Below are 26,199 nucleotides of genomic sequence, written 5' to 3'. Positions count from 1 at the left end.
CCAAAATTGAAGAGAATGGAATACTCCCAAATTCATTCTACAAGGCCAACATTACCCTGACACCAAAACCAGACAAACACATTACAAAAAAAGGAAATTACAGGCCAATATCTTTGATGAACATAGACGCAAAAGTCCTCAACAAAATATTAGCAAACCATATCCAACAATATATAAAAAGGATCATACACCATGATCAAGTAGGATTTATTCCAGAGACACAAGAATGGTATAATATTCACAAATCAATCAATGTTAATCACCACATTAATGAAAGGAAGGATAAAAATCATATGATCATCTCAATAGATGCAGAAAATGCATTTGACAAAATTCAACATTCATTCATCATAAATCAGAGTGGGTATAGGGGGAACATATCTCAAGATATTAAGGCCATTTAAGCCAAACCCACAGCTAACATCATACTCAATGATGAAAAGTTGAAAGCCTTTCCTCTAAAATCAGGAACAAGACAAGGACACCTGCTCTCACCACTTCTATTTAACATAGCATTGGAAGTCCTAGCCACATCAGACAGGAAAAAGAAATAAAAGGCATTCAAATTGGAAGAGAAGAACTAAAAATGTCACTATTTGCAGATGACATGATACTTTATATAGAAAACCCTAAAGTCTCCACCAAAAAACTATTAGAACTAATAAATGAATTCTGTAAAGTTGCAGGATATGAGATTAACATACAGAAATCTGTTGCTTTTCTGTACACTGAAAATTAAATATCAAAAAAAGAAAGTAAAAAAAAAAAATCTCATTGAAATTGTATCAAAAAGAATAAAATATTCAATACCTAGGAATAAACTTAACCAAGAAGGTGAATGAGCTATACCCAGAAAACTATAAAACACTGATGATGGAAATTGAAGATGATACAAAGAAATGGAAAGATATCCCATGCTCTTGGATTGGAAGAGTAAATGTTTTTAAAATGTCCATACCACCCAAAGCAATCTACAGATTTAAGGCAATCCTTATCAAAATACCCAAGACATTTTTCAGAGAACTAGAACAAATAATCCTAAAATTCATATGGAATCACAAAAGACCCTGAATTGCCAAAGCAATCTTGAGAAAAAAGAACGAACGTGGAGGTATCACCCTCCCTGACTTCAGATTATACTACAAAGCTACAGTAATCAAAACAGCATGATACTGGCACAATAACAGACATATAAACCAATGGAATGGAATATACCCACTCACTTCTGATCAGCTGATCTATAACAAAGGAGGCAAAAATATACAATGGAGAATAGACAGTCTCTTTAATAAGTGGTGCTGGGAAAACTGGACAGCTACATGTAAAAGAATGAAATTAGAACACTCCATAAAACCATACACAAAAATAAACTCAAAATGGATTAAAGACCTAAATGTAAGATCTGAAACTATAAAACTCCTAGAAAAGAACATAGGAAGACCATTCTTTGTCATAAATCCTAGCAATATTTTTTTTGGATCTGTCTCCTAAGGCCAAAGAAATAAAAGCAAAAATAAACAAGTGGGAGCTAATTAAACTTAAAAGCTTTTTCACAGCAAAGGAAACCCTCAACAAAAGAAAAAGACAACCTACTGAATGGGAGAAAATATTTGCAAATGATATGACTGACAAGCAGTTAATCTTCAAAATATATAAACAGCTCACACAACTCAATATCAAAATAACAAACAACTCAATCCAAAAATGGGCAGAAGACCTGAATAGACATTTTCCCAAAGAAGACATACAGAAGTCTAACAGGCACATGAAAAAATACCCAACATTGCCAATTATTAGAGAAATGCAAACTGAAACTACAATGAAATATCACCTCACACCTGTCAGAATAACCATCATCAAAAAGTCTACAAGTAACAAATGTGGCAAGGATGTGAAGAAAAGGGAACCCTTGTACACTGTTGGTGGGAATGTAAATTGGTGCAGCCACCATGGAAAACAGTATGGAGGTTTCTCAAAAAATAAAAATAGAGGGCTTCCCTGGTGGCGCAGTGGTTAAGAATCTGCCTGCCAATGCAGGGGACACGGGTTCAAGCCCTGGTCTGGGAAGATCCCACATGCCACGGAGCAACTGGGCCCGTGAGCCACAATTACTGAGCCTGCGCGTCTGGAGCCTGTGCTCCGCAACAAGAGAGGCCGCGATGGTGAGAGGCCCGCGCACCGCGATGAAGAGTGGTCCCCACTTGCCGCAACTAGAGAAAGACCTCGCACAGAAACGAAGACTCAACACAGTCATAAATAAATAAATAAAAGAACGTGAATTTCTAAAAAATAAAAATAAAAATAAAAAATAAAAATAAAAATAGAACTACCATATGATCCAGCAATTCCACTCCTGGGTATATATCTGGAAAAAAATAAAACACTAATTTGAGAATATACAGGCATTCCCAAGTTCATAGCAGCACTATTTACAATAGCAACATATGGAAGCAATCCAAGTGTCCATCAGCAGACAAATGGATAAAGAAGATGTGGTATATTTATAAAATGGAATATTAGTCATAGAAAAGAGTGAAATTCTGCCATTTGCAGCAACATGGATGGACCTAGAGAAAATTATGCTTAGTAAAAAATCAGACAAAGACAAATATTGTTTGATATCACTTATATGTGTAATCTAAAAAATAAAACAAATGAATGACTATAGCAAATCAGAAACAGACTCACATATATAGCAAACAAACTAGTAATTACCAGTGGGGAGAGAGAAGGGGAGTGCAAGATAGGGTGATGGGATTAGGAGATACAAACTACTATGTATAAAATAGATAAGCAACAAGGATATATTGTACAGCACTATTATAGTCACTATTTTGTTTTGTAATAACTTTTTTTAAAATTTTATTTATTTTTGGCTGCATTGGGTCTTCATTGCTGCATGTGGGCTTTCTCTAGTTGTGGTGAGCTGTGGCTTCTCTTGTTGCAGAGCATGGGCTCTAGGCACGCGGGCTTCAGTAGTTGTGGCACATGGGCTCAGTAGTTGTGACTCATGGGCTCTAAAGCGCAGGCTCAGTAGTTTTGGCACACAGGCTTAGTTGCTCCATGGCATGTGGGATCTACCCGGACCAGGGCTCCAACCCGTGTCCCCTGCATTGGCAGGCGGATTCTTAACCACTGCGCCACCAGGGAAGTCCTCCCCAGCATACTTTCTTCCAATGAAAAACTGCCCCTTCTCCTTCCTATGTGGTTCTGATGAAACTGGTCATCACAGGGCCCTATCTGACCCCCAGCTAATCACATGACCATCCTCCTTTTCACAGTGACTGGTCAAAGTTACATGAGCCAAGCAGGGCCAGAGTCCATCCATGCAATTTAATGTAAGGATACTGGGAGAGGGAATGTCTCTTCCTTTTGAGTCATGAACAATAAAAATGAAAGCTTACAGCTGTCAGAAGCCACCTTTCCCATCACATGAAAGGACCTGTTGGTAGAGAGGAAGAAAGGAGAGAGAAAGCTAATGATATCATTTGAGTCCCTGTAGAGTGTCTTGGAGCACTCCTGCCAGCTCCACCCTGAACTTCCCAGTTACCAGAGCCAGTGAATCCCACTTTGCTCAAGCTTGTTTGGTTTTCTGACATTTGCTTATAACCAAAGTGTCCTGACTAATACAGGCTTGTTTCAAGCTAACTCTTCTTACTAATTAATATGTATATTCCATCTGTGTCGTTCTCAAACCAGGAAACACAGCTGTTACCTAAAAAGCTTTTTTAAAATACAGATTTTTAGGCCCCAACCAAAACTACTATTTCAGCATCTTTAGGGGTGTAATCCTCACATCTGTATTTTTGTTTTTAACTCCACAAATAATTCTGAAGCCTAGCCAGTATGGACAACCACTAATCTATTCTATTACAAAAAAAAACAAACTTCAAATTCTAAATTGGCTTTCTCCTATTTGAATTGCATGGATCTTTCAGTCTAGAATCCTATAAAGGAAACAGGTAGGTTTTCCCACACTGACCACAATTAAACTCTGTCTCTCCCAATAGAAAAATCAGTAGAATATTTTAAAAACACTTTTATAGCATTTATTGATTTTACTTAATTCTACTGATAGAAATCATTACTGGAAGGAGTATTACAATCACAAATGTGGGGGAGTATATATATACAGGTTTAATGCTCCTTTAGTTCTCTATCATGAAACCAGCATAAGAACCAGACTGGGTAGTCATGGACATCTAATGCAAATTTCTGTATTAAATGGCACACAGCAAGGCCAAGCCATGTTCCTACATCTCTTTACATCTCCATCCTTTTACATCTGTACCAGTACAAATTGGTAAACTAATATATTTTACCAAGTGCAAAGAAAAAGCATCTTTTTAAAACAATGACATCAAGGCTCAGTTTCAAGTTGGTGATATAGGAAACCTCCAGCCAGGAGCCCCTTGGACAATCCTGTGAGGCAGTGTGGTGGGACAGGCAGGGCACTTTTTGGCCATTTGCAATGTCATAATGATTCTTTTACATCTGAATATACTCATTTAAAACTGGCACTATGAGAGCATGGTTCAGCAAAGTTTAGGCCAATCATTTCCACAGGATAATTTATATGTTATGTCAAGGGACAGATGTTCTACAGTCTTTATATCCTGAGCAGTTGTGGGAATCTTTGCATTTTTTCTGTTTCATATTATCATGTCCTAAAGGAAGACCCCTCTAAGGACTTCAGATAGAAAGGAAAACTAGTGATCATATAACATCACTGGGATCACCTTGGGTATAAAATCAGGAGACACATCACCACAGAGGAACCAAGCAGTAATCAGGTAATTTCTATAGCTTGACCATGATTATACTCCTTCAGTCAATCTCTTCTAGGATTGAAGACTGACGAGAAGGTATTTCCAGTTCTGCTTACACTCTTGAAAAATTAAGTAGAGGGGGAAAAAATCTTTAACTGTGTATAGTGATGGATGTTAACTAGACTATTGTGGTGATCATTTTGCAATATATATAAATACCGAATCATTATGTTGTATACCTGAAAATAATATAATGTTGTATGTCAATTATACCTCAATAAAACAAATTAAGTACAGGGATCTCAACAGCAGGGTAGGGAGGAGGGTATCAAAAATCAATGGAGGACTTCCCTGGTGGCGCAGTGGTTAAGAATCCGCCTGCCAAAGCAGGGGACACGGGTCCGAGCCCTGGTCTGGGAAGATCCCGCATGCCGCAGAGCGACTAAGCCCGTGCACCACAACTACTGAGCCTGCACTCTAGAGCCCGCGAGCCACAACTACTGAAGCCCGTGTACCTAGAACCCGTGCTCCTCAACAAGAGAAGCCACCGCAATGAGAAGCCCGCACACCACAACGAAGAGTAGCCCCGGCTCGCTGCATCTACAGTCCGTGCGCAACAACAAAGACCCAACGCAGCCATAAATAAATAAATAAATAAATAAATAAATAAATAAGAAATCAATGGAGATAATATCTGACTATTAATGTTATCTTTTTTCCAGTTTTACTAGGTATAATTGACAACATTGCTGGAAGTTGTAAGGCAGAGTACCAGAAAGAAGGGAGCTGGCCAGAGAAAGAGATCCAGAAATCTGCACTGGGTCCCCTTGAGATTTTTGCCAAGTATTAAGGTATACTCACACACACAGAGAGAATCTACAAAGCTGCACAAAGAACCACTACTGGAAAAAGTATAACAACCAGGCGGCTGTGAACTGAACAACTACTAGAGTTCACGTAAGTCTGGGAGCCATTCGAGTCTGATCTCCAGAGTGGAGAGACCTTACTAAAAATCCTGCAGCATTCATTAGAGACCTCATAAAAATACACTTTTAGAGTAGGGCTAATCTAGTCTTAAAAGGCCACTTTATACCACCTTAATAATACTTAAAAACAAGCTTCATACTAACCACAAATATGTAGAAACTGAAATTTAAATACTACCATTTACAATTGCTTCAAAGAAAACCAATTACTTAAGTGTAAATCTAACTAAATGTGTACTGAATCAGTATCCTGAAAATTACAAAATGCTGATAAAAGAAACTAAAGAAGACCTAAATAAATAGGAGCCACACTGTGTTCATGGACTGGAAGATTAAATATAGTAAAGATGTCAATTCTCCCCAACTGATTGATAGGTTTGATGCAATTCCTATCAAAATCCATGAAGTTTTTTGGTAGACATAGACAAGCTTATTCTAAAATGTATACAGAAAAGCATAGTACTTAAAATAGCTTAAAAATTTCTTGGGAAAAAGAAGAATAAAGTGGGAGGAATCACTCTATTCAGTTTTAAGGCTTACTGTGTTGACTCCCCAAGACCACCTCCAGGTTCAATGATTTGCCAGGAGGACTCACAGGATTCAGCATAATCATACTCGTGGCTATGAGTTATTACAGCATAAAGATATAAAGCAAAATTAGCAAAGGAAAAAGGTGCATGGGGCAAAGTTTGGAGGAAACCAGACACAAGTTTCCAAGAGTCCTCTCCCACTAGAGTCACAGGACTTGCTTAATTTTTCCAATAACAAGTTATGATAACACTTGTGAAATATTGTCTACCAGAGAATCTCATTAGAGACTCAGTGCCAAGGTTTTTAATGGGGACTAGTCACATAGCACACTCTGCCTAGCACAATCCAAAATTCCAGATTTGCAGAAGGAAAGCAGGTGTTCAGCATAAACCATCATTGTTTACACAGTTTAGGCACAATGAGCTACTCTTACCAGTCAGGGTGGTCATTATCAGTTAGGAAAGTCCTCCTGAAATCTTAATTTCCAGATGCTAGCCAAGGGCCAACCTTGGAAGCAGATCTTTCTAAGGACAGCAGTGACAGGTCTATTAACTTTTTTTGCATGCCATACAGCTGTATGCCTACATAGCTATACTAATCAAGACAGTGTGGTATTGGCAGAGGGACAGACATATAAATCAATAGAACATAATAGAGAACCCAGAAATGGACCCACACAGTTATCCCCAACTGATTTTTGACAAAGTTACAAAAGCATTTCAGTGGAGAAAGAATAGCCCTTTTTCAATAAATGGTGCCAGAACAATTGGACATGTAGACACAAAAAGATGAACCTTGACTTAAAACTCACATGTAATACAAAAATTAATTTAAAATGGATTTTGGACTTAAATATAAAACACAGAATTATTTAAAAGTTTGGAAAAAACATAGGAAAAATCTTTGGGAGGTAAGGCTAGGCAAAGAGTTCTTAGACTTGATAACAAAAGCATAATTTATAACATAAAAAATTGATAAATTGGGCCACATCAAAATTTAAAACTTTTGCCCTGTGAAAAACCCTGTTAAAAGGATGAAATGACAAGATAAAGACTGGCAGAAAATATTTTTAAACCACAAATCCTACAAAGGTTTGAATCTAGAATATACAAAGAGCTCTCAAAAACAGTAAAAAAAAAAAAAAAAAAAAAAAAAAGACAACAAACAATCCAATTAGAAAATGGGGAACAGACATGAACAGACATTTTACTGAAGAGGATATACAGATGGCAAATAAGCACATGAAAATATGTTCAATATCACTGGCCATTAGGGAAACACAAATGAAAACCACATTGAGATAGTACTATACATCTATGAGAATGGCTAAAATAAAATGTTTAGTTATAACACCAAATGCTGGTGAGAATTTGGAGAAACTGGATCGCTCATACATTGCTTGTGGGATTGTGAAATGGTACAACCACTCTAGAAAAAAAAGTATGACAGTTTCTTACAAAACTATATATGAAGTTACCAATGACCCAGCAGTTGCACTCTTAATTATTTAGCTCAGAGAAATGAAAACTATGTACACACAAAAACCCATACACAAATGTTCATAGCAGCTTTATTCATAATTACCAAAACATGTAAAAAAACTCAAATGTCCTTCAACACATGTATGGTTAACCTGTAGTATAACCATAACATGGAATACTATTTAGTAATAAAAAGGAATGAACTATTGATACACACAACAACTTGGATAAATCTCAAGAGAAATATGCTGAGTGAAAAACCCACTGTGATGGTTAAAGAATATCACAAGAGATTCTTGTGATGGAACTGTTGTGTATCTTGATTGTGCTGGTAGTCACACAAATCTACACATGTGAGAAAATTGCATGGAACTAAATGTAAACACACACACACACATATAAGTGCATGTAAAACTGATGAAATCTGAATAAGGTCACTGGGTTATTATCGATATAAATTTCCAGGTCGTACTATTATACTATAGTTGTGCAAGATGTTACCATTAGGGTAAACTAGCTGAAGGGTACATGAGAGCTCTCTGTGCTATTTCTTACAAGTGCATATAAATGTAGAATTATCTCAAAATTGAACTTAAAAAAAAAAGCTTCCAAAGAATCAAACTGATATGTAAGTTAACTGTCTGCCAGAAGAAAACACTCCATTAAGAACAACAAAATCTAGACTCACAACAAGATAGCATTCATTTTGAAGAGCATACTTTAAAAATTACTAGGCATGTAGAGAAGCAGGAAAATATATCTATAACTAAGAAAAAAGAAATCCCTCAATAGAAACCAACCTAGAAGTGACTGAAATGATGAATTTACAGACAAGAATTTTATAATAGCTGTTAAAAATATAGTCAATGATTTAAAGGAAAACATTAATATAATCAAGGAAAAATAGGACATCTCAAAAATTTTTTTAATTGTTAAATACAAAAAGAAAGAAAAAAGATCCCACAACTGGAAAGATATAATAACTGAAATGAAAAATCTTACTAAATGGATTTCACACCTGATTAGACTCTGCTGAAGACAAGTAAACTTGACGAGAGGGAACTGAAAAGATCCTAAGCAAACACAGAGAAGAAAAACAGCTGGAAAAAAAAATGAACAGAGCCTTCGTGGATTATGAGATAATATTAAGTGGCTACCATATGTGTAACTGAGGAAGAGAAAGACATTGGCACAGAAAAATACATTTTTTCAAGATAATGGGAATTTTCTTCTTCAAAATTTCATGAAAAACATAAAACCAGAGAACCAAGAAGCTCAATGAAGCAAAGCAGGATAAGGGGGGAAAAAGCACATCATAATCAAATTTCTGAAAACCAAAGATAAAGAGAAAATCTTCAGCACATTCAGAAAAAAAAAAAAAGAGACATATTATACTCAGGGTCAGTAAGAATTACCACTGGCTTCTCAAGAGAAAGAATGCAAGTCAGAAAACAATAAAATGAATATTATCTTGGTGCTGAAAGAAAAAGGCTATCTAAATTCTACATCTAGAATTTCAATAATAATGAATAATGATTAAAAATTAAGGCAAAAATAAAGATACTTTCAAAAATACAAAAGCAAAGAGAATTCATCATCACCATATGTTCCAGTTGTGTATTACTTGGTAATAAACTACTCTGAAACTCTGTGGCTTGAAACATCACACATTTAATTGTATTTTACAATATTATGAGTCATTTATGCAAGATGTGGTTAGGTGAGCCTTTTTTCTCCATTAACATCAATTGAGTTTACTTGGAGGTGTTCACTCATCTGATTTCATATACGTGGCTTCTCTTACATATCTAGCACAGTGGCAGAGATGGCTAGAAGGCCAGGCTAGGAAGAGACTATGGACCGAATGTTAGCGCAAGTTCCTGTGCCAGATGCACAGTGAGACCAAACAAACCGAAACATCAGAGTTTGGAGCAGAAAAAGGGCTATTGCAGGGCCATACAAGGAAACAGGTGACTCATGGCCCCAAAAAACTCAAACTCCCCGAAGGCTTTCAGCAAAGCATTTTTAAAGGCCAGGTAAAGGAAGGGGATCACAGGGTATGTGATCAGCTCGTGCACAATTCTGATTGGCTGATGGTGAGGTAACAGGGCAATGTCACATTATCTATCCTTAGGCGCCAGCAAGTCTGGTGCTCATGGTCATCAAGTAACATCTTCCATTTGGTGGGGGATTTTCACATCTGTAAAACAACTCAGGAAATGTGCATCAGACACTTATCATCTAGGTACTTCAGAGAGGAACTAAAGCAGAGGATTTGGGGGGAGGGCCTGACCCAGGAAGGCCCTGTAGGGTCCTGCTCAGTTACACAAGGAGACTACATGCAGCCTCACCAACATGGGACCTCAGTGTGGTCAGACTTCTTACCTAGTGGCTCCAAGAGCAAGAGTTTTAGCAAGTAAGATAGAATCTACATCGTCTTTTATGACCTAGACCCAGAATTCACAAAGCATTACCTCTGCTGTATCCTATTAGTTGACCCAGAATTCACAAAGCATTACCTCTGCTGTATCCTATTAGTTGAAGCAATCACAAGCTCATGCATTTTAAGAAGAACATAGACCTCTAGATGGGAGGAATGCCAAAGAATTTGTGGAAATGATTTTAAAATTGCCACTGTCTTCTCTCTGGCCAAAACTTATTTACATTCCTTCCTCATACAATATATATTCACCTCTTCCCAAGACTCTCCAAAAGTCTCATCCCATTACGGCATCAAGCTGAGGTTCAAAGTCCAGAATCTAGGACTTCCCTAGCGGTCCAGGGGATAAGACTCCGTGCTTCCACTGCAGGGGGCCCAGGTTCAATCCCTGGTCGGGGAACTAAGATCTCCAGGATCTCATCATCTTAATAAGCCCAGGTATGGATGAAGTTCCATAAAGTTTCTTCGGTTCAGATCTTGATCTGAAAACCTGCAAACTAAAGAAACAAGTTATCTGCCCCACACATATCCAAAATACAGTGGTAGGATAGGCATAGAGTAATTGCAATAAATAAATATCCATTTAAAGGAAGAAAACAGGAAGTCACCAATCCATTGAAATTCTAAAATCCAGCTGAGTATATGTTACCTGTTTGTGACTGGGGCCCAACCCTGCTCCCTGGGAATGACTTTCCATGATTTTTGGCTCTTTCCTCTGAGATCTTGGTTTTGCCCTCTAAGTCATTCTTCCGTCCCCATAGAGCTATCCCATTTCTGCAGCTTAGTAGCCTACTCAGCCTGCTTCCTGCCCACAGAAGTCTGAGGGTCCAAAAGATTTTTTTCATTTTGTACAGTCTGGTTTTCTCAGTAAAAGCTAAAATAACTACTATAAAAAATTGTGGATTTTTTGTGAGTCAATTTATAATTTATTCCATTAGATAAAAGCCATATACACAAATACCTTCTAGATAAGTTCTTTTCTACCTTGGGCTCCATGTTGGGCTGCTGTGGGACAGTGTCCTTAATATTCTTAGGAGACTTGTTGTTTAAGATTCTTAGAAAACTTATTGTCTAACAATTGTTTGTTTAAACAATTGTTTACTGTTTACAACCACTTAAGAACTTTACAAGGCCTTTTATCTGTTTCTGAACTCTTAACAAAAGATTTTACAATCACACCCTTGGCTTCATCTCTACCTTGAGTCCATGCTTTTCTAACAGGGCCTTGGATTTGATCTTTGTCCTGTGGCTCTATCTTACTTTGAGTATCTTCTACTGGGAGAAACAAAGGATAAGAAATCATTTAATTTTCAGATCTTGTTCTACACAGTTCCTCTAAATTCTGTTTGAAAATTGAATAATTCCTTCTTTAGTACAGCTTTGTCCACCCATACATTATGATGCATAGTTTAAACACAGATAAACAAAAAACAGTTGACACCTTGAACATTCTGCCTGGATATCTCCTAAGCCAGATCCATCAGTTCGTTAAATATATTTTCTTATTCTCCACGTTATCACATTTGCTAAACCATCTGCCATGACATAACAAGAGCCTCCTTTCCTCGAGCTTCCAGTGACATTTTTCTTATTTTCCTTTAAGTCCTTATTGACACCCTCCTCGATGCCTATCAGGATTCCACTAACAGTCTTCTTGAAGCCCTTTCAACTTCTGCCTGACATACTGTCCCAAAGTCAATGCCACATGTTTTAGGTTTTTGTTACAACAGCACCCCCAATCTTGTTCCACTTATGTAATGCTGTATAACTATTCCAAAAATACATGAAAAAACAATGATTTTATTACATCTCACAATCAAGAAAATCAGGAATTTACGGAGGTTTTAGCTAGGTACTCATTCTATTCTTTGTGCCACCAACGTGTTATTGAATGCAAGTCTGTGTGCCCAGTGACGCACAGTGAGGCCGAACAATACCAAAACGTCAGAGGTTGGAGCAGAGAAAGGTTTATTGCAGGGTCATGCAATGAGACAGCTGGCTCATGTCTTAAAAACCCCAAATTCCCCGAAAGCTTTCAGCAAAGCTCTTTTATAGGAAAGGGAAGGGAGGGGTGTGGTTAGTTGTTGCAAACTTCTTGGTGTCAGATCCTTTGTTTTTGAGGTCAGGTTATGGTCAGGTCACAATGTTCCTGTAAACCTCTACCAAAAGAAATGTTATTCTCTGTTCTGACAAGAAAGGGCAAGATCCCAAGGCTCAACGTTCTCCCTCCAAGGTCCAGGCCCTGGCTAAGAGAGGGACCCTGTGCAGGCTGGTTATCCTGCCCGGGAGCATACGTCCAGCACCCAGTCAGGGTCCTCCTGCCAGGGCCCAGGCCAGGCTGAAGAGGCAGATCTCAGCTGGTGGTGCCCTCAGGGCCAGGTCCCCAGACCCTAACCAGCCGTCATCACTGAGGGAGCCAGGTGCCCAGGACTCAGCCGGCCCTCAGGCTTTTCATTTAAACTGGAGAGAAGCAATTATTTAGGATCAATAGGAATACAAATACCAATCAGGTGAATTCCCAGCTCACAATTGCCCCTCTTGGAGAATAGCTCCAACCACAGAGGTGGACCTGAAGTAATGATGTGCAATGTGCTTGCAACTTAACCCTGACATTTGGCCACCTTCTAGGGGTAGATAACTGATCTAAGCTGGACCAATTTTTGAAATTTGCATGGAGAGACTGAAGCTGGGTAAAGCTGTTACCTTAAATAGCAGGGTCCATATACACCCATGGAGACCGCTGCCGCCGTTAGGTCACAGAAGCGGGGATAGGGGAGAGGTTCACTGCTGCTTCAAGGTCTAGGCCCGGCCAGTGGGTGACCAGTGGTGAGGGCTCTGGAGCTCTGCGGGATACAGCCTTCAGCCTGTCCCTGGGTCCCCAGCTCACCCGCCGGCCTGGAGGGCCCCAGGGAGAAGGCCGCCATCTCCCTCTCACTGCACTCTCTGCTGCGCAGACCACTGAGAGCTGATTGTTGGCGGAGCGGGACCTCTAACTGCCGCGCTCAGGGTCTTGTGCTTATGGTCAAGCGCTAATGGTTTCGTGCCCGCCCCACCCCTATTACCAAAGGAAGTTACTCAGTGGTATTCACCTGGCGAATGGGAGGCTTGGAGGGATCAAGACAGCTTCACTCACATATCTGGCACCATGGCAGGTTTAACTAGACTGCTAGGCTTAGCTGGCTCTGTTGACCAGAACGTGGTCTCTCCAGCATGGTGGTCTTCTCATATGGTGGTTCAAGTCTCTGAGAGCAAGTATCCAAGTAAATAAGACAGAAACCTCATGGTCTTTTATGACCTAGCCTCTGAAGTCCTAGCGTTTCATTTCTGCTGTGCTGTATAGGTCAAAGAAACCCCTAGCCTACCCAGATTCAAGAGGAGGAGACAGAGACCCAATGTCTCAGTGGAAAAAGTGTCCAAGAATGTACAGCCATTTTTAAAAACCAACATAACAAATCTGTACTACAGGAAACGTTAAAGGAAGTTCTTCAGGCTGAAGTGAAATGATACCAGATGGAAACTTAGATCTATACAAAAGAATGAAAGGCACCAGAAATGGTAAATATGTAGGTAAATTAAAAGGACATTTTTAAATTGGACAAAAAATTATGTGCTATTTACAAAATAGAATACTCAACAGTAATAAGAATAATCTACATGGAACAACATGAATGAATCTCACAATGTTGAGAGAAAAAAGCTAAACATGAAAAGTACATATTGTATTATTCCATTTATATAATGTACAAAAACAGGCAACAACCAATCTATGCTCTTAAAAATCAAAAGAGTGGTAACTCATGGGACAGCAGGTAATGACAGGAATGCGAGTTTGGGTCACCGGTAATGTTCTGTTTCTTGATCAGGGAGCTGTTTAGATATGTATGGTGGTTTAAAACATCTCCACAGATCCTTTGACACTCCTCCCATCAGAAAATGAAGACCAATTCCCTCTCTTTTAATATGGCTGGTCTTAGTGACTCACCTCTAGCAAACAGAATGCATTGGAACTGACAACATATGATTTCCAATGCTAGGTTAGAAAAGGCACTAGAATTTCCACCTGCCTCTCTTTCTTGGGACATTCACCCTTGGTACCCAGTCACCATGCTTTGCAAAAGTCAAGGAGTCACATGTAAAGGCCTTGTGGAGGTATTCTAGTCACAGACATAACTAAGTTTCCAGTCAACAGGTAGCATCAACAGCCAAACATGTAAGTGAAGGAAACTTCTGAGGATTCCAGCCCCCAGCCTTCAAATTATCCCAGCCAAGCCCTGACCGAATTGCAAATTCATAAGCAAAATAAATGTTATTTTAAGCCACTAAATTTAGGGGTGATTAGTTCTGCAAGTATATGTAACTAGAACATACAACCAGTGTGCTTACTTTGTGAAAATTCATTAAGCTGCATAATTATGATGTAGTCGGTCCTCCATATGCATGGGTTCCACATTTGCAGATTCAGTCAACTGCAGATGAAAAATATTTTTTTTAAGTTCCAGAAAGTTCCAAGAAGAAAACATGAATTTGTTGCACATTGGCAACTATTTACATAGCATTTAAATTGTATTAGGTATTATACGTAACCTAGATATGATTTAAAGTATGTAGGAGGATGTGCATAGGTTATATGCAAAGACTACTCCATTTTATTTAAGAAACTTGAGCATGCAAGGATCTTGGTGTCCCCAGGGATGGAAGAGGGCCTGGAACCAATCCCCCATGGATACCAAGGGACAACTGTATACACTTTTCCGTACATATATTATACTTAGGTTTGAAATAAAAATCATATCCTGGAAACAAGCTCAAGTTTCTCATCAAATTTTTAGATTTTATTGAGATGTTTTATATAAATTCAATATTTCATATCTCCCTAACACTTTGCCTTTTACTTACAATTACATAATATAAAGAAAAATAATGGATTTTTTTTCACTGCATCCCATATAGACACCTCCTAATCTCCATCAATTTATCCTTGCACACTGCCCAATTCTGATCATTTATCATGTGTGGATGTAAAAAAAGTTGGGAAGCACTGCTACAGGAGACATCTGCCCAGGACCTCTTCTTCTATAATATAGAGTCTCATTGTCCTTTGGGGAACTACCTCCCTTTGGGTGAATCAAGGTAGCTGAGACCTGATAATTGCTCAGCTTTATAAAAAATCCTATTATACCTCACATTCTTCCAATAAATTTCTCATTTTATTTAAGTTAGCAATATTTAGTCTCTATTCTCTGGACAGTACCTACTGATACATAACTCCAGTGCTAGCACACTGTGATCTACACATAGTTGATGATGAACAAATAAAACACAAAATGTTTATAAAATGATATTGGACAACTGATTTTTGTCAAAGCACAAAGGCAACACAGTGGAAAAAGAATAGCCTTTTCAACAAATATTGCTGGAACAATTGGTTATCCATAGGTAACAAATATGAACCAAAATGCCTCATACCATAAATAAAAGTTAACTCAAAATGCATCATAGACCTAAACATACAGCCTAAACTGTAAAACTTCTAGAAGAAAACATAGGACATGGCCTTTTTGAGTTAGGTTAGGCAAAGATTTCTTAGAAATGACACTAAAGGCATAATTCATAAAAGAATAAATTGGATTTTACTAAAATTTAAAACTTCTGCTCTTAAAAGTACACTGTTAAGAGAATGAAAAGACAAGCCACATACTGGGAGAAGATCTTTGCGAAGCATATATCTGACAAAGAACTTGTATCCAGAATATATAAAGAACTCTGAAAATTTAAGAAAACAAACAACCCAACTTTCAAAAAATGTAACAAAGATCTGAGCAGACACTTCACCAAAAAAGATATGCAGATGGCAAATAAGCACATAAAAGATGCTCAACATCATTAGCCATTAGGAAAATATAAATTGAAACCACAACAAGATAACACTATACACCTATTAGAATGGCTCAAATTACAAACGACTGACTACACCAAGTGTCCATGAGGACATTTTATTTTATGGAGGAAATGGAACTCAAATACACTCCTGATGGGAATGTATTGTAAAATGGTACAACCACTCTGGGAAAAAATTTAGCAGTTTCTTAAAAAGTTTAACATACATCTACCTATGATTCAACCATTCCACTTCTAGATTTTTATCCAAGAGAAAAAGGAAATATATGTCCATACAAAGACTTGTACACAAATGTTCATGGCAACATTAATGGTAATAGCCCCAAACTAGACACAACCCAAATGTCCATCAACAGATGACCAACTGCAGTGCATCCATATAATGGAATATACTCATCAATAAAAAGTAATGAACTACTGGTACACAAAACAACGTGGATGAACGTCAAGATAATGACACTAAGTAAAAGAAACCAGACCAGAAAAAATATAATACATACTGTCTGATTCTATTTATGTAAAACTTTAGAAAAGAAAAATGAATCTATAATGACAAAAAGTAAAATAGTGGCTTCTTAGGTGTGGGAGGCATGGAGGGATAAGAGAAAGAAATTACAAAGGCGCGTGAGGAAATTTGAGGATGATGGATTTATTCACTTGATTATAGTGATGTTTTCAAGGGGGTATACATATATAAAAACTTATCAATTTATACTCTTTAAATATGCTGCATATATTATGTCAATTATATCTCAATTAAGCTGTCTAAAAAAACCTTCAGCTCAGCCGTCAGATTTTGAAAGGAGCAGAAAGGCTGCAGAATGGAAATCTTGGTTAAAGGTCTCAGTGAATTTTGTGAATTATCCAAGTATGCCAGGAATTCATGCTTCCTCTGCCTAGCCGAGCTTCAGCACAGTTTAAGGAGCCATCTCCCTGCTATTCTCCAGAAATGGTGACAACCGCCATTATTGGGTCTGTTTTCTGTTCGAAAATGACCCAATCAGTAAAAAACGAATTCTGTGTCTTGTGAGAGATTGTCAATTAAACATATAATCCACACTTATGAACATTTGTAAAGGGCTTTCTCCTTGCAAGATAATTTTAATATTGAGAGTGAACGTTTTGTATGTGAATTCCAATACAGACACACTCGTTATTTAATGCATCAGCACCTCAGTTTTCTCACCTGTGAAATGCCATAAGAAATAAGAAAAACCAGGAAGCTAAAAAGAGCAGATTTTGCCAGATTTATTAATTCTTCCTTTTTTGGGCAGAGCCTCTTTCTTCCCTCTCTGCTCTGAGAGGTGTCCATTTCTTCCCAACTCCACCAGCAGTAATTATCTTGAGTGAGTCAAGCTTCTCTCCCAGAAGTTTCATCCCTCTATCACTAGACTCCCCAAGAGAGGTCCAAGAGGAAGGTCCCTGCCATTGCCCTGGCTGGCCATTAAATTAGTCAAGAAGGTGTCCAAGACTCTACTGTGACTGGGTACCACACTGATGTCTTGGGCTGGCCTTGAGCTCTGTGCATTGTGTATTCTGGAGGTTGAGCTTCACTTTCCAGACAATCATTTTTTGTTGCACGGCAGGATGGGGAGTATCTCAACAGCATCCCCATTTCTAATTGCAAGTGGAGATAGTTTTCCAGGATGGCCTGTGTTCTCCGGAAGCAGAGCCATGTGGGCTTTGACTCTTTAAGGGAGGATACAAGAACTAGGACCCACAGAACAGGAAAAGTGGTTGTGTCCACAGACTGTAGCATTAAGAGGCTCTAGCTTCAATTTCCAGCTGTCAAAATGTGTGGGACTTTATCACCACCAAAACTCAATTTTTTCATCTCTATAATGGGGCCAAAGCCATCTAATTTATTTAATTGTTATTAACTTCCATTATAAATTACAGCAGACTGGCCAATTATTAACTTGAACACTAAAAATAGCATTTAACACACTAACTCAATTTTTTATTAAATATATACTTAAATCAAATGCTTGAATAATTATAACTTACGGAGAAAACAAAGCTTTCCTCTTCTGAGTTAAGAATTTGAAAAGACGAGACGTAGAAGCAAACCAAAATCAAATCAAGTCCTAAAACGATATAAGCCTCAAGAAGCCATGCAGGTTTGCCAACAAAGCTCCGCCTCCGTGCAAACTCTGCCCACTTCCGGCTGCCCCACCCACTTTCGAACACTGGAACACCGCCCCTCTCTGCGAGGTCCCGCCCCATGCACCTGATCCTGGTTCCCATTGGGCGAATACGAAAGCTGTATATACACCCAACACACGCACTTTTGGCAGGGGCGTCTTCGCGCCTGCGCAGCAGCATCGTCAGGCTGCTGGGCACTGGGACTGGGCACTGGGGACTGGGGACTGGGGGCTGGGGGGAGGGGGGCGGAGGTCAGGCCGAATCTTCCTCCGTAATAAGAAGCTACGCGTCCCGCGGTCCTGGCTCCGTGGGTCCGGTCGGATCGGGCCTGGGCGCTGGAGCTGCTGTGGCTGCCGCCGCGGCGAGTGCGATGGAGGCTGTGCCGGGGCCCAGCGGTCACACCGGGGGAGGCCGAGACTGCCGGAGGTTCTAGTAGATGAGGCGGCGGTGGCGGCACGGGCTCTCCATGAGCAAGCGGCGGCGGCGACGGGTGCGGGAGCACCGGCGGTTTTCGGTCCCCGGGGAGGTACGAAAAGTCGGCTTCCTGGTGGACGGAGACTGGCCGGTGTGAGAACGCCTTCCGCGGCCCGGCCCTCCCGCCCATTACCCGCAGTCCCAGGCGCTCATCGGGCCACTGCCTGGAGGCGGGCAGGGAACGCCCAGCTCTTTCACCGGCTCCAGATTCGGGGACCCGCCTGCCGTGCGCGGCCAGCCCTCAGTGCCAGGCCTTCCCCGGCTGCGGACCCGGGGCGGGGTGGGCGTGGCCGGAGTGCGGGGGGCGGAGGTGAGCGCCCACCGCGCGCCCAGCCAGTCCGCGCGCCCAGCCCGGAGCTGCTTCGAGCGGGAGCGCAGTGCCGTCTTCCAGATTATTTTGGGGCGCTGACTCGGTAGGGTACCCTTGGGACCCCCGAGCTGTTAGGGCGTCCGGCAGTCAATGCCTTGGGCAAATGGTCTGGTCCTCACGACCGGCGTGGAGTACAGATTGTCACCCTTGGAAACGACCGTAGAAGAAATGTGTCATTTTGCCAAGGAAATAGAAGTCCAGGGAGTTTTCCAGATTTATTCAAACTGGAGGGCCTGTTGAGGCAGAGGGAAAAAGCCAGCAGAATAACTTCTCCAGGGCTTCTAAACAATGTTTTTGACCGTGTGGCCAAACTTAAGACAATTTTAAGTAAAGCTCTTTGCAGCCATTTTTCTATCTCTTTTAGCCGCTTTTTTTTTTTTTTTTTTTTGGTAATTTACTTTGTAACAAATCACCACGGTACTGCAGAAGCTACACTGTCTTCTAATTCTTTCCATCCTCTCTTACCTCCTTTTTTTTTTTCCCCCAGAAAAAGGCTAAAGAAATTAGTTTCATTTTATGTATGTGTATATATTTTTTAATATATATATATAATTGTAGTTTAATTCTCTTAGAGTGTAACTTGCTTTACAGAGCTATAGTTACTCATTTGGTCATGTCTAAAAGATAATTTGGCAAAAAATACTACAGAAATTTACAGTTCCTTTCCAGTGCAACATTTAGGAATCTGAACTCGGGGTCTTAATTATATGACCTTGCTACAGAGTTCTTTAAAATGCAACAGAAATCAGTCAAACCATGAAGAAAGTTATTTTCATTTTTAAAGTATTTAAATGCCTTGTGATTTTTTAAAAATATGCTCTGAAGCATTTCTTCTTCATTTAGAAGAAACTGAGTTTGTGTTTCCTAGGCTCTAAATTTTCCACTCCCTCTTATTCCTAAGTGGTTAACTAGAGCCCACATGTTACCAACTATATATAAACATCTACACTTCAGGCTAAATATAGTGTTGAATATTTTAGAGTCCATAGTATCTTGCCGAAGTCAAAAATACTCTGTGTGTGTGGTAAAACTGAATTTTTAGTCTGCTAGTGTTACAAAATCGGTTTGAACTTAATTTTTCACACAAAACACATAGGTCTGCAACACTGAGTGTTGGATTCCTATTGTGCTTGGGAGGATGTGGCACTTGAAAAGATAATCAAAGTAAGACACTGAGCTCAGTCACTAATTTCTCTGTTCCTATTCCTCGGATGCTTCCCATTTTCATGAAAACGGAAGGATGAAACATATTGGAAAACCCTGTGATGTTTTTAGTTTAGACATGTGTTTGTCCCAAATAAAGTAAAGCAATTTTTTCAATTCAGTTTCATTAGGACCTCATTCTTTAATTTTTTTCAATTTTGCTTTATATAACATACATATGACACCAACATGTTTATTAGAATACTGTCAATGATGTTAAAACCAAGTGCTTAGCTATCCTCAAGGTTGGGGGAAAGATAGGTACCAGTTTAAATAGGGAGGACACCTCAGTTCATTCCCAAAACATGCAGAGAGGAATCAAGATAATTATCAAGTTCTGAATCAGCTCTTCCCAGCATGGCCTCTGTAGTTAAAATGATAGGATATCTAGCATGGTCCTAAATTTCAAGTAAAAATCCCAAAGTGCATAGAAATGATTTTTGTTTTAGCTGTGCTACTATTCAATTAAGTTCTCACAATTACTCTTCATATGTTGTCTTTCAAAGCCAGTTGGTCATTATTCTGTAGCCCAACAAAGCATTCCATTATCAATTTCATAAGTGAAACCACACATATTATCAAGAAAATGAAGTACAGCTTATATTTTGAGGGGAGGAAGAGGTTTACATTAGGAATACACCCAACCAAATTTAGACTGTATCTTTAAATAGTTTTATTTTTATTTAGGATTTTTTTATTACAGGGTTTTCCTCTATGACTGATAAAATCTGCAATATAATTAATATAAAGGCCTATCAAATGACCATTCCGTACCTCAAGAAAAGGTTGCAGCTTCTTAAATGGTCTTTCCAGAGACCATGCAGGTTGCCAAAAAATGGCTCGTAGCTTAAGTTGTTTTAAATTTTTTTGTTACATTGGGGGTCCATCTAACCAAATTTAATTTGAATCTTTAGATACCTTTATTTTCATTTAAACATATCTCATGCATTTAAAATATAAAGTCAAATTTACGAGTACTATCTTAAACTTTTAAAATGCAGGATGAAGACACTGTTTGAAGAGATCAAAGCATCAATTAAAAATAACTATAACCAAGATCGCTCATTTTGGAGGCCTGTTCTTCCTTGGGGAGGTGTTTTTACTATCAAAGCTGGCCGCAAAGCAGTATCCTGTACACCACTCTATGTTGAAATAAGACTGAAAAATACCTGCACCATAGATGGATTCTTGATGTTATTGTATGTTATTCTCAATGAAAATGAAAATTTCCCCAGGGAACTCTCTCTTCATTTAGGTAGAGAGTTTATAGACTGTTTTCTTTATTTAATGGACACCTACAGTTTTACAACCGTGAAGCTACTTTGGATTTGGGACAAAATGGAAAAACAGCAATACAAATCTGAAGTTCATAAAGCTTCATTAATAATTGATTTGTTTGGGAATGAGCATGATAATTTTACAAAAAATCTTGAAAATCTCATGTCGACCATACAAGAGAGTTACTGTTCCAACTGGCGATGCCCAACTCGAGTGCAGGAAGATCAGCAGCGCACAATTAATATAAAGTAAGTTGCTCTAAAGTCTGTTTTGTCACTTTTAGCAAAAATAGTATACTTTTTTATAATGAATGATATATAGAGAGATAGGGAGGTAGGTAGATAGATATAGTCAAAGTACTTCTTAAAGTACAGACCTGTGTAACAACTTACACATAAAGCAACCACGCAAATGCAAGACTCTTTATTAGGTCCCATGACAAAAATGTAACTCTTCTATTACATCCAAACATCTCAGAATTTACTTTACAAAACCAATTGATAACTATTTCACTTGCAAAGTAATGAACTATTCAGTATGCAAAATGTTTTCCTCTTGCTCAGAATTTACTAATATGACTGTGAAGATAACTAATTCCTTGTGTCACAAATTTAACCTCTTGAACAACACTTAATACTATATTGGGATGTTTCACTCTGAATGGATCTCTGTCAGGTAGGCTAGTTCTACATGAACAGGATGATTGAAAGTACTCCATGTCACGGCCAGGGCATAATTAGAGACAGGAACCCCAAACTTGGAATGTTAATACCTGAAGAGGACCTGGATGTGAGGAATTTTTCATTGGCTAGGAAAGGTTCTGATAGCTTGCTGAGTAGTTTTGGCTTTCGGAGAGAAGAAAGACCTCCAAGCTAGTAAATGACAGGGAAGAAGGCCAAACTGGCAAGCCCTCGTAGAGTATTGGGAAACATTAATGCCCCCAGGGAACAGGAGCAAGAAAAGGGATAATTGCCAGTGGAGAAAAAAAACAGGACAGAAAAACAGACCCAAACACATTGCTGTCAGAAAGCCTACTTGGCCCTGTGGTCCAGGAAAACAGACCCAAACACATTGTTGTCGGAAAGCCTACTTGGCCCTGTGGTCCAGAAAAACAGCCTAATAGATTTGCTCCCTTTTGGGAATGTATGTCACATACCTGAACTTATTAAATTCACATTTTCTGTATAGCATATTTAGTTTAATACTATATTATAACATCATGCTACTTAGGGAAAGCTGAAGATATGTTATTTTTTTTAGGGTCTACCAATTAATGTCTCTCTTGTTCTGAAATACACTTTGTCCATTTTCCTGTATTTCTGATATGATGATGTTGGTTTTGAAATCTCCATCAGGGGAAAAAATTGTTACTCTAAATCATAATGGACTAAAAAAAGTGTTTCAGAAATTTGCCTTGTTTTTAAAAAACTAGTATCTTTTTATATGTATATCTTTTGAAACTATAATGAAATATTTACAATCCTATATTAATACTAGTATTCTTTGCTTCTCAATAAAATATTTTTCATTATACTCTATATAACTTTTTAAGACTTTTGCCTTTTTTTTAATCCTATGTTTAAAACAACCTCTGAAGTATATAGGAAAAATTTTTTTTTTTAACAAATCAGGAAGCTGAGACCAACAATGTCTGTAACTTGCATTGAGTCAGGTAACTAAGCAGCTTCTCTCCTAATTCTGGGTCCTGCTTTCTTCTGTCAAGACCAGAATCCACTCTATTGAATCCTTTCGGAAATTTTTAAAGTAACAACTGCACGTTTCAGGATCAGTTTACAGAAAGATTTAATGTTTCTTGAAAGCTTCATGCATTAATGTTTATTAAGTTCAACTGGTTTCTATACTGTCTATAAGAAATACAAAGATGAGTAACAGAGGTTATACTTTGATATGTGGTTTGCTAATAATGAACGACCTGTAAAATTTGTTATCCTAATAATGTATTTACATGTAAAATATTGAAGCAGTTCTTACATGCATTTTGCAATTGTTGTAGTCCTCCCCAAGAAATTCCACATGGAAACTTGATACGACTGGCTGTGGATGAGTTATTCTGTTCCAGGATTGAACTGTGTGAAGAGTGTGGGTGAGTGTATGATAGACATTTAAGATGAAAGTATTTGTATGTTTTTTATAAAGAAACCTGGACTGGTATGTTCTTTGATGTTAATATTTTATGAAATAGCAGCTCATAAGTATTTAGAAAGCCTAATATTTTTGGAATCTTAACACCTTCTAGTTTACTATGCTATTTTATGCTGTGTTGTCATTGTCAATATCACTTTATAGAATATAATACTACAGTTACTTGATGAATACAAAGCAAATGCCTTTTCTTTTTTTCCCCACTGCTGAGTAGGTACAATAAAACCTTGGTTAACCGGAACCCAGCTAATCGGGACCCTCAATTAAGTGGATTTTTTTCTGCACTCCTCATTTAGGAGAAAGAGGTAAATGACAACCAAAAAGTTCAACGTGGTTAAAAGAAAAAGAAAAGAAAAGAAAAAGGAAATCCAAAGGGGCAGAACATATTCATCCCAGTCTCAACAATTTTTATATCTACAGTATTGTACAATGAGAATTAATATTTAGAAGGATGATCCTACACCTAATTAATCACAAAAGAAGGAAAGAATAAAATACCTTCAGTTAATTGTACTTAAGTCCAGAAAGTGAACTAGTGTATTTTTGCAACAAATACTGAAACAAAATGGTTTTCTGGTAACTTAGTTTAGTCAGTGTTTTTTAACCAAAATACTGTGCCCTGAGCATTCCGGTTAATCGAGATTTTACTGTATAATTGTGTTTGTTTTATTCTGATCCATATGCTTAATACCTGATACTACTAAGAAAACAGAATTTGCTTCATCCTAATAGCAAAAGGAAGCAATTAGGGAATTTCATCCAGTCTAAAGACGACTGTAACAGTCATCTTATTCCCTCTCTGCCATTATTCCCGTTTGAAACCAGCCTAGAGAAAGAAAAATGTACTTACAAATAAAAACTTTTCTATCAGTCTAAAAGATACATGTTTTTATAAGCTTAGATACACATAGCTAGCCTTTCCTGGAGTTTTAAAAGTATCATTTCCTATATAGAGAATCTCAAAGTTTATTAACTCTGGGAATTAGGCATATAAGGTATTAATATAGCCATACTGTTGATATATACCCATACCTGAAATAGATAATTATGCTTATTATGAAATTATGTAATAAAGGCAACCCGGAGTGGTAAAAGGCAGCTTTGTCCCAAGTATAGTAAAGTTCATGCCTATTTTCAACTTTAGGTGTGGTGGCTTAAGGGAATTTTCCCAACGAGTGTTCTGCCACGGGGCACCCCCTTTTGTTGTCTTAAATATGCAGCATTGGAAATCTGAAGATCTGGCATATGTACCCTATTACTTGGATTTATCTGATCACAAGTAGGTGTTTTTTTGTTTGTTTTATAAAACTAGTAAAAAATAAATTTATTTCTATATTTTTCTGCTATTCTATCGTGATTTTGAGCAGCCCTTAAGGGAAATACATATTGTTGGAAAAGTCATAGCTGTCTCTAAATTTATGTATCCTGGATAAGGTCAGAATCTACTGCAGGGAGTCATTGCTGGCAGTGTGCATAGTGGTTAGGTGCTTAGACTATGGAATAGACTATGGAATAGCCCTACCTTACAAGCTATGTGACCTTGAGCCAGTAACAACCAGTTTATACATCAGTAAATAACACCTGGGTATAAGTCAATTTTCTTGTCTATTGAACAGAGATAACAGTATCTATCTGGTGCCATTATTGTGAGGATTTAATAAGATAGTACATGTGAAGTGTTTAGTACCTGTGACATAGTAAATAGTAAATTCTGGTTGGCTATTACTTGTATTTCAAGTCAAAGTAGTGTATAGTATGAGGTCATCATTTAAACATAAAATGTTACTGTCATCATTAGATTAAGATATCTGCATACAAATTAGGACATACAGGGTTCTTTTAACTTTTTGCCTTAAAAATTTTCTTGTGTGTGTTTTCTCTTATATAACAGACCCATGCAGATTATGGGTTAATCTGTTAAAATATGCTTTTAAAACTTCTTAAATTATATCAATTTTTAAAATTCTTAAACATCTTTCTCCAAATTACCAATTATAATACATGATTTTTACAGATGGATATCTTTTACAGAGAATAGAATGCAAATAATCTCAGTTTTTTATTAGTTAAGAATTTAGGGAATGTATTTCTCAAGAACAAAGTATTGTGATTTTTCTTCTACACTTTGTCATTTAATTTGCAGGTATTTGTTGGAAGGTGCCACATTGTTTAACAAAGAGGAACATCATTATTCTGCAGCTTTTCAAATTGATGGACATTGGATGCACTATGATGGCCTCAGAAATGTGAATTTAATTTTGTTAAATAAACCCCCAGAGTTTCTCCTCTTGTCATCATTAGTTTATATTCGAGCAACAGAGAAATAAATATAGACTGATGCTAAATTAAATTGTTTTCCCTCCTGCCCATGCTCCCCCAGATGAAGGGCTTTTATTTTGTATGTACTTGGTATCCAAGGAAATAGTTCAGCTATATTAGTTTCAGAGGTGTATTATCTAGT

The 26,199-nt window shown here is 38.1% G+C and overlaps 1 protein-coding gene across 2 annotated transcripts; it reads left to right on the top strand.

Moving 5' to 3' along the window:
- Positions 1-18,511: 18,511 nt before the first annotated feature.
- On the top strand, positions 18,512-26,199 carry C1H14orf28 (chromosome 1 C14orf28 homolog). Of its 2 annotated transcripts, none has more exons than XM_068531670.1 (5): positions 18,512-18,776; positions 21,299-21,823; positions 23,590-23,679; positions 24,883-25,017; positions 25,882-26,199. In XM_068531670.1, exons 2-5 carry the CDS (start codon positions 21,300-21,302, stop codon positions 26,063-26,065), a joined length of 933 nt encoding a protein of 310 aa, XP_068387771.1. In that variant the 5' UTR covers positions 18,512-18,776; position 21,299; the 3' UTR covers positions 26,066-26,199. The 2 variants fall into 2 exon arrangements, with proteins under 2 accessions (XP_068387771.1, XP_068387845.1); XM_068531744.1 differs by having other exon boundaries at positions 24,959-25,017; positions 25,882-26,072.

This window comes from Eschrichtius robustus, chromosome 1, assembly GCF_028021215.1.
Source record: "Eschrichtius robustus isolate mEscRob2 chromosome 1, mEscRob2.pri, whole genome shotgun sequence".
Classification (NCBI taxonomy): Eukaryota; Metazoa; Chordata; class Mammalia; order Artiodactyla; family Eschrichtiidae; genus Eschrichtius; species Eschrichtius robustus.
This window is presented reverse-complemented; position numbering and strand designations above follow the sequence as displayed.

Coding starts and splice junctions, on each gene's coding strand:
- C1H14orf28 (XM_068531670.1), top strand. CDS start 21,300: ATGAAGACACTGTTTGAAGAGATCAAAGCATCAATTAAAAATAACTAT. Junction 21,824..23,589: donor CAGCGCACAATTAATATAAA/GTAAGTTGCTCT, acceptor CAATTGTTGTAG/TCCTCCCCAAGAAATTCCAC. Junction 25,018..25,881: donor TTGGATTTATCTGATCACAA/GTAGGTGTTTTT, acceptor TTTAATTTGCAG/GTATTTGTTGGAAGGTGCCA.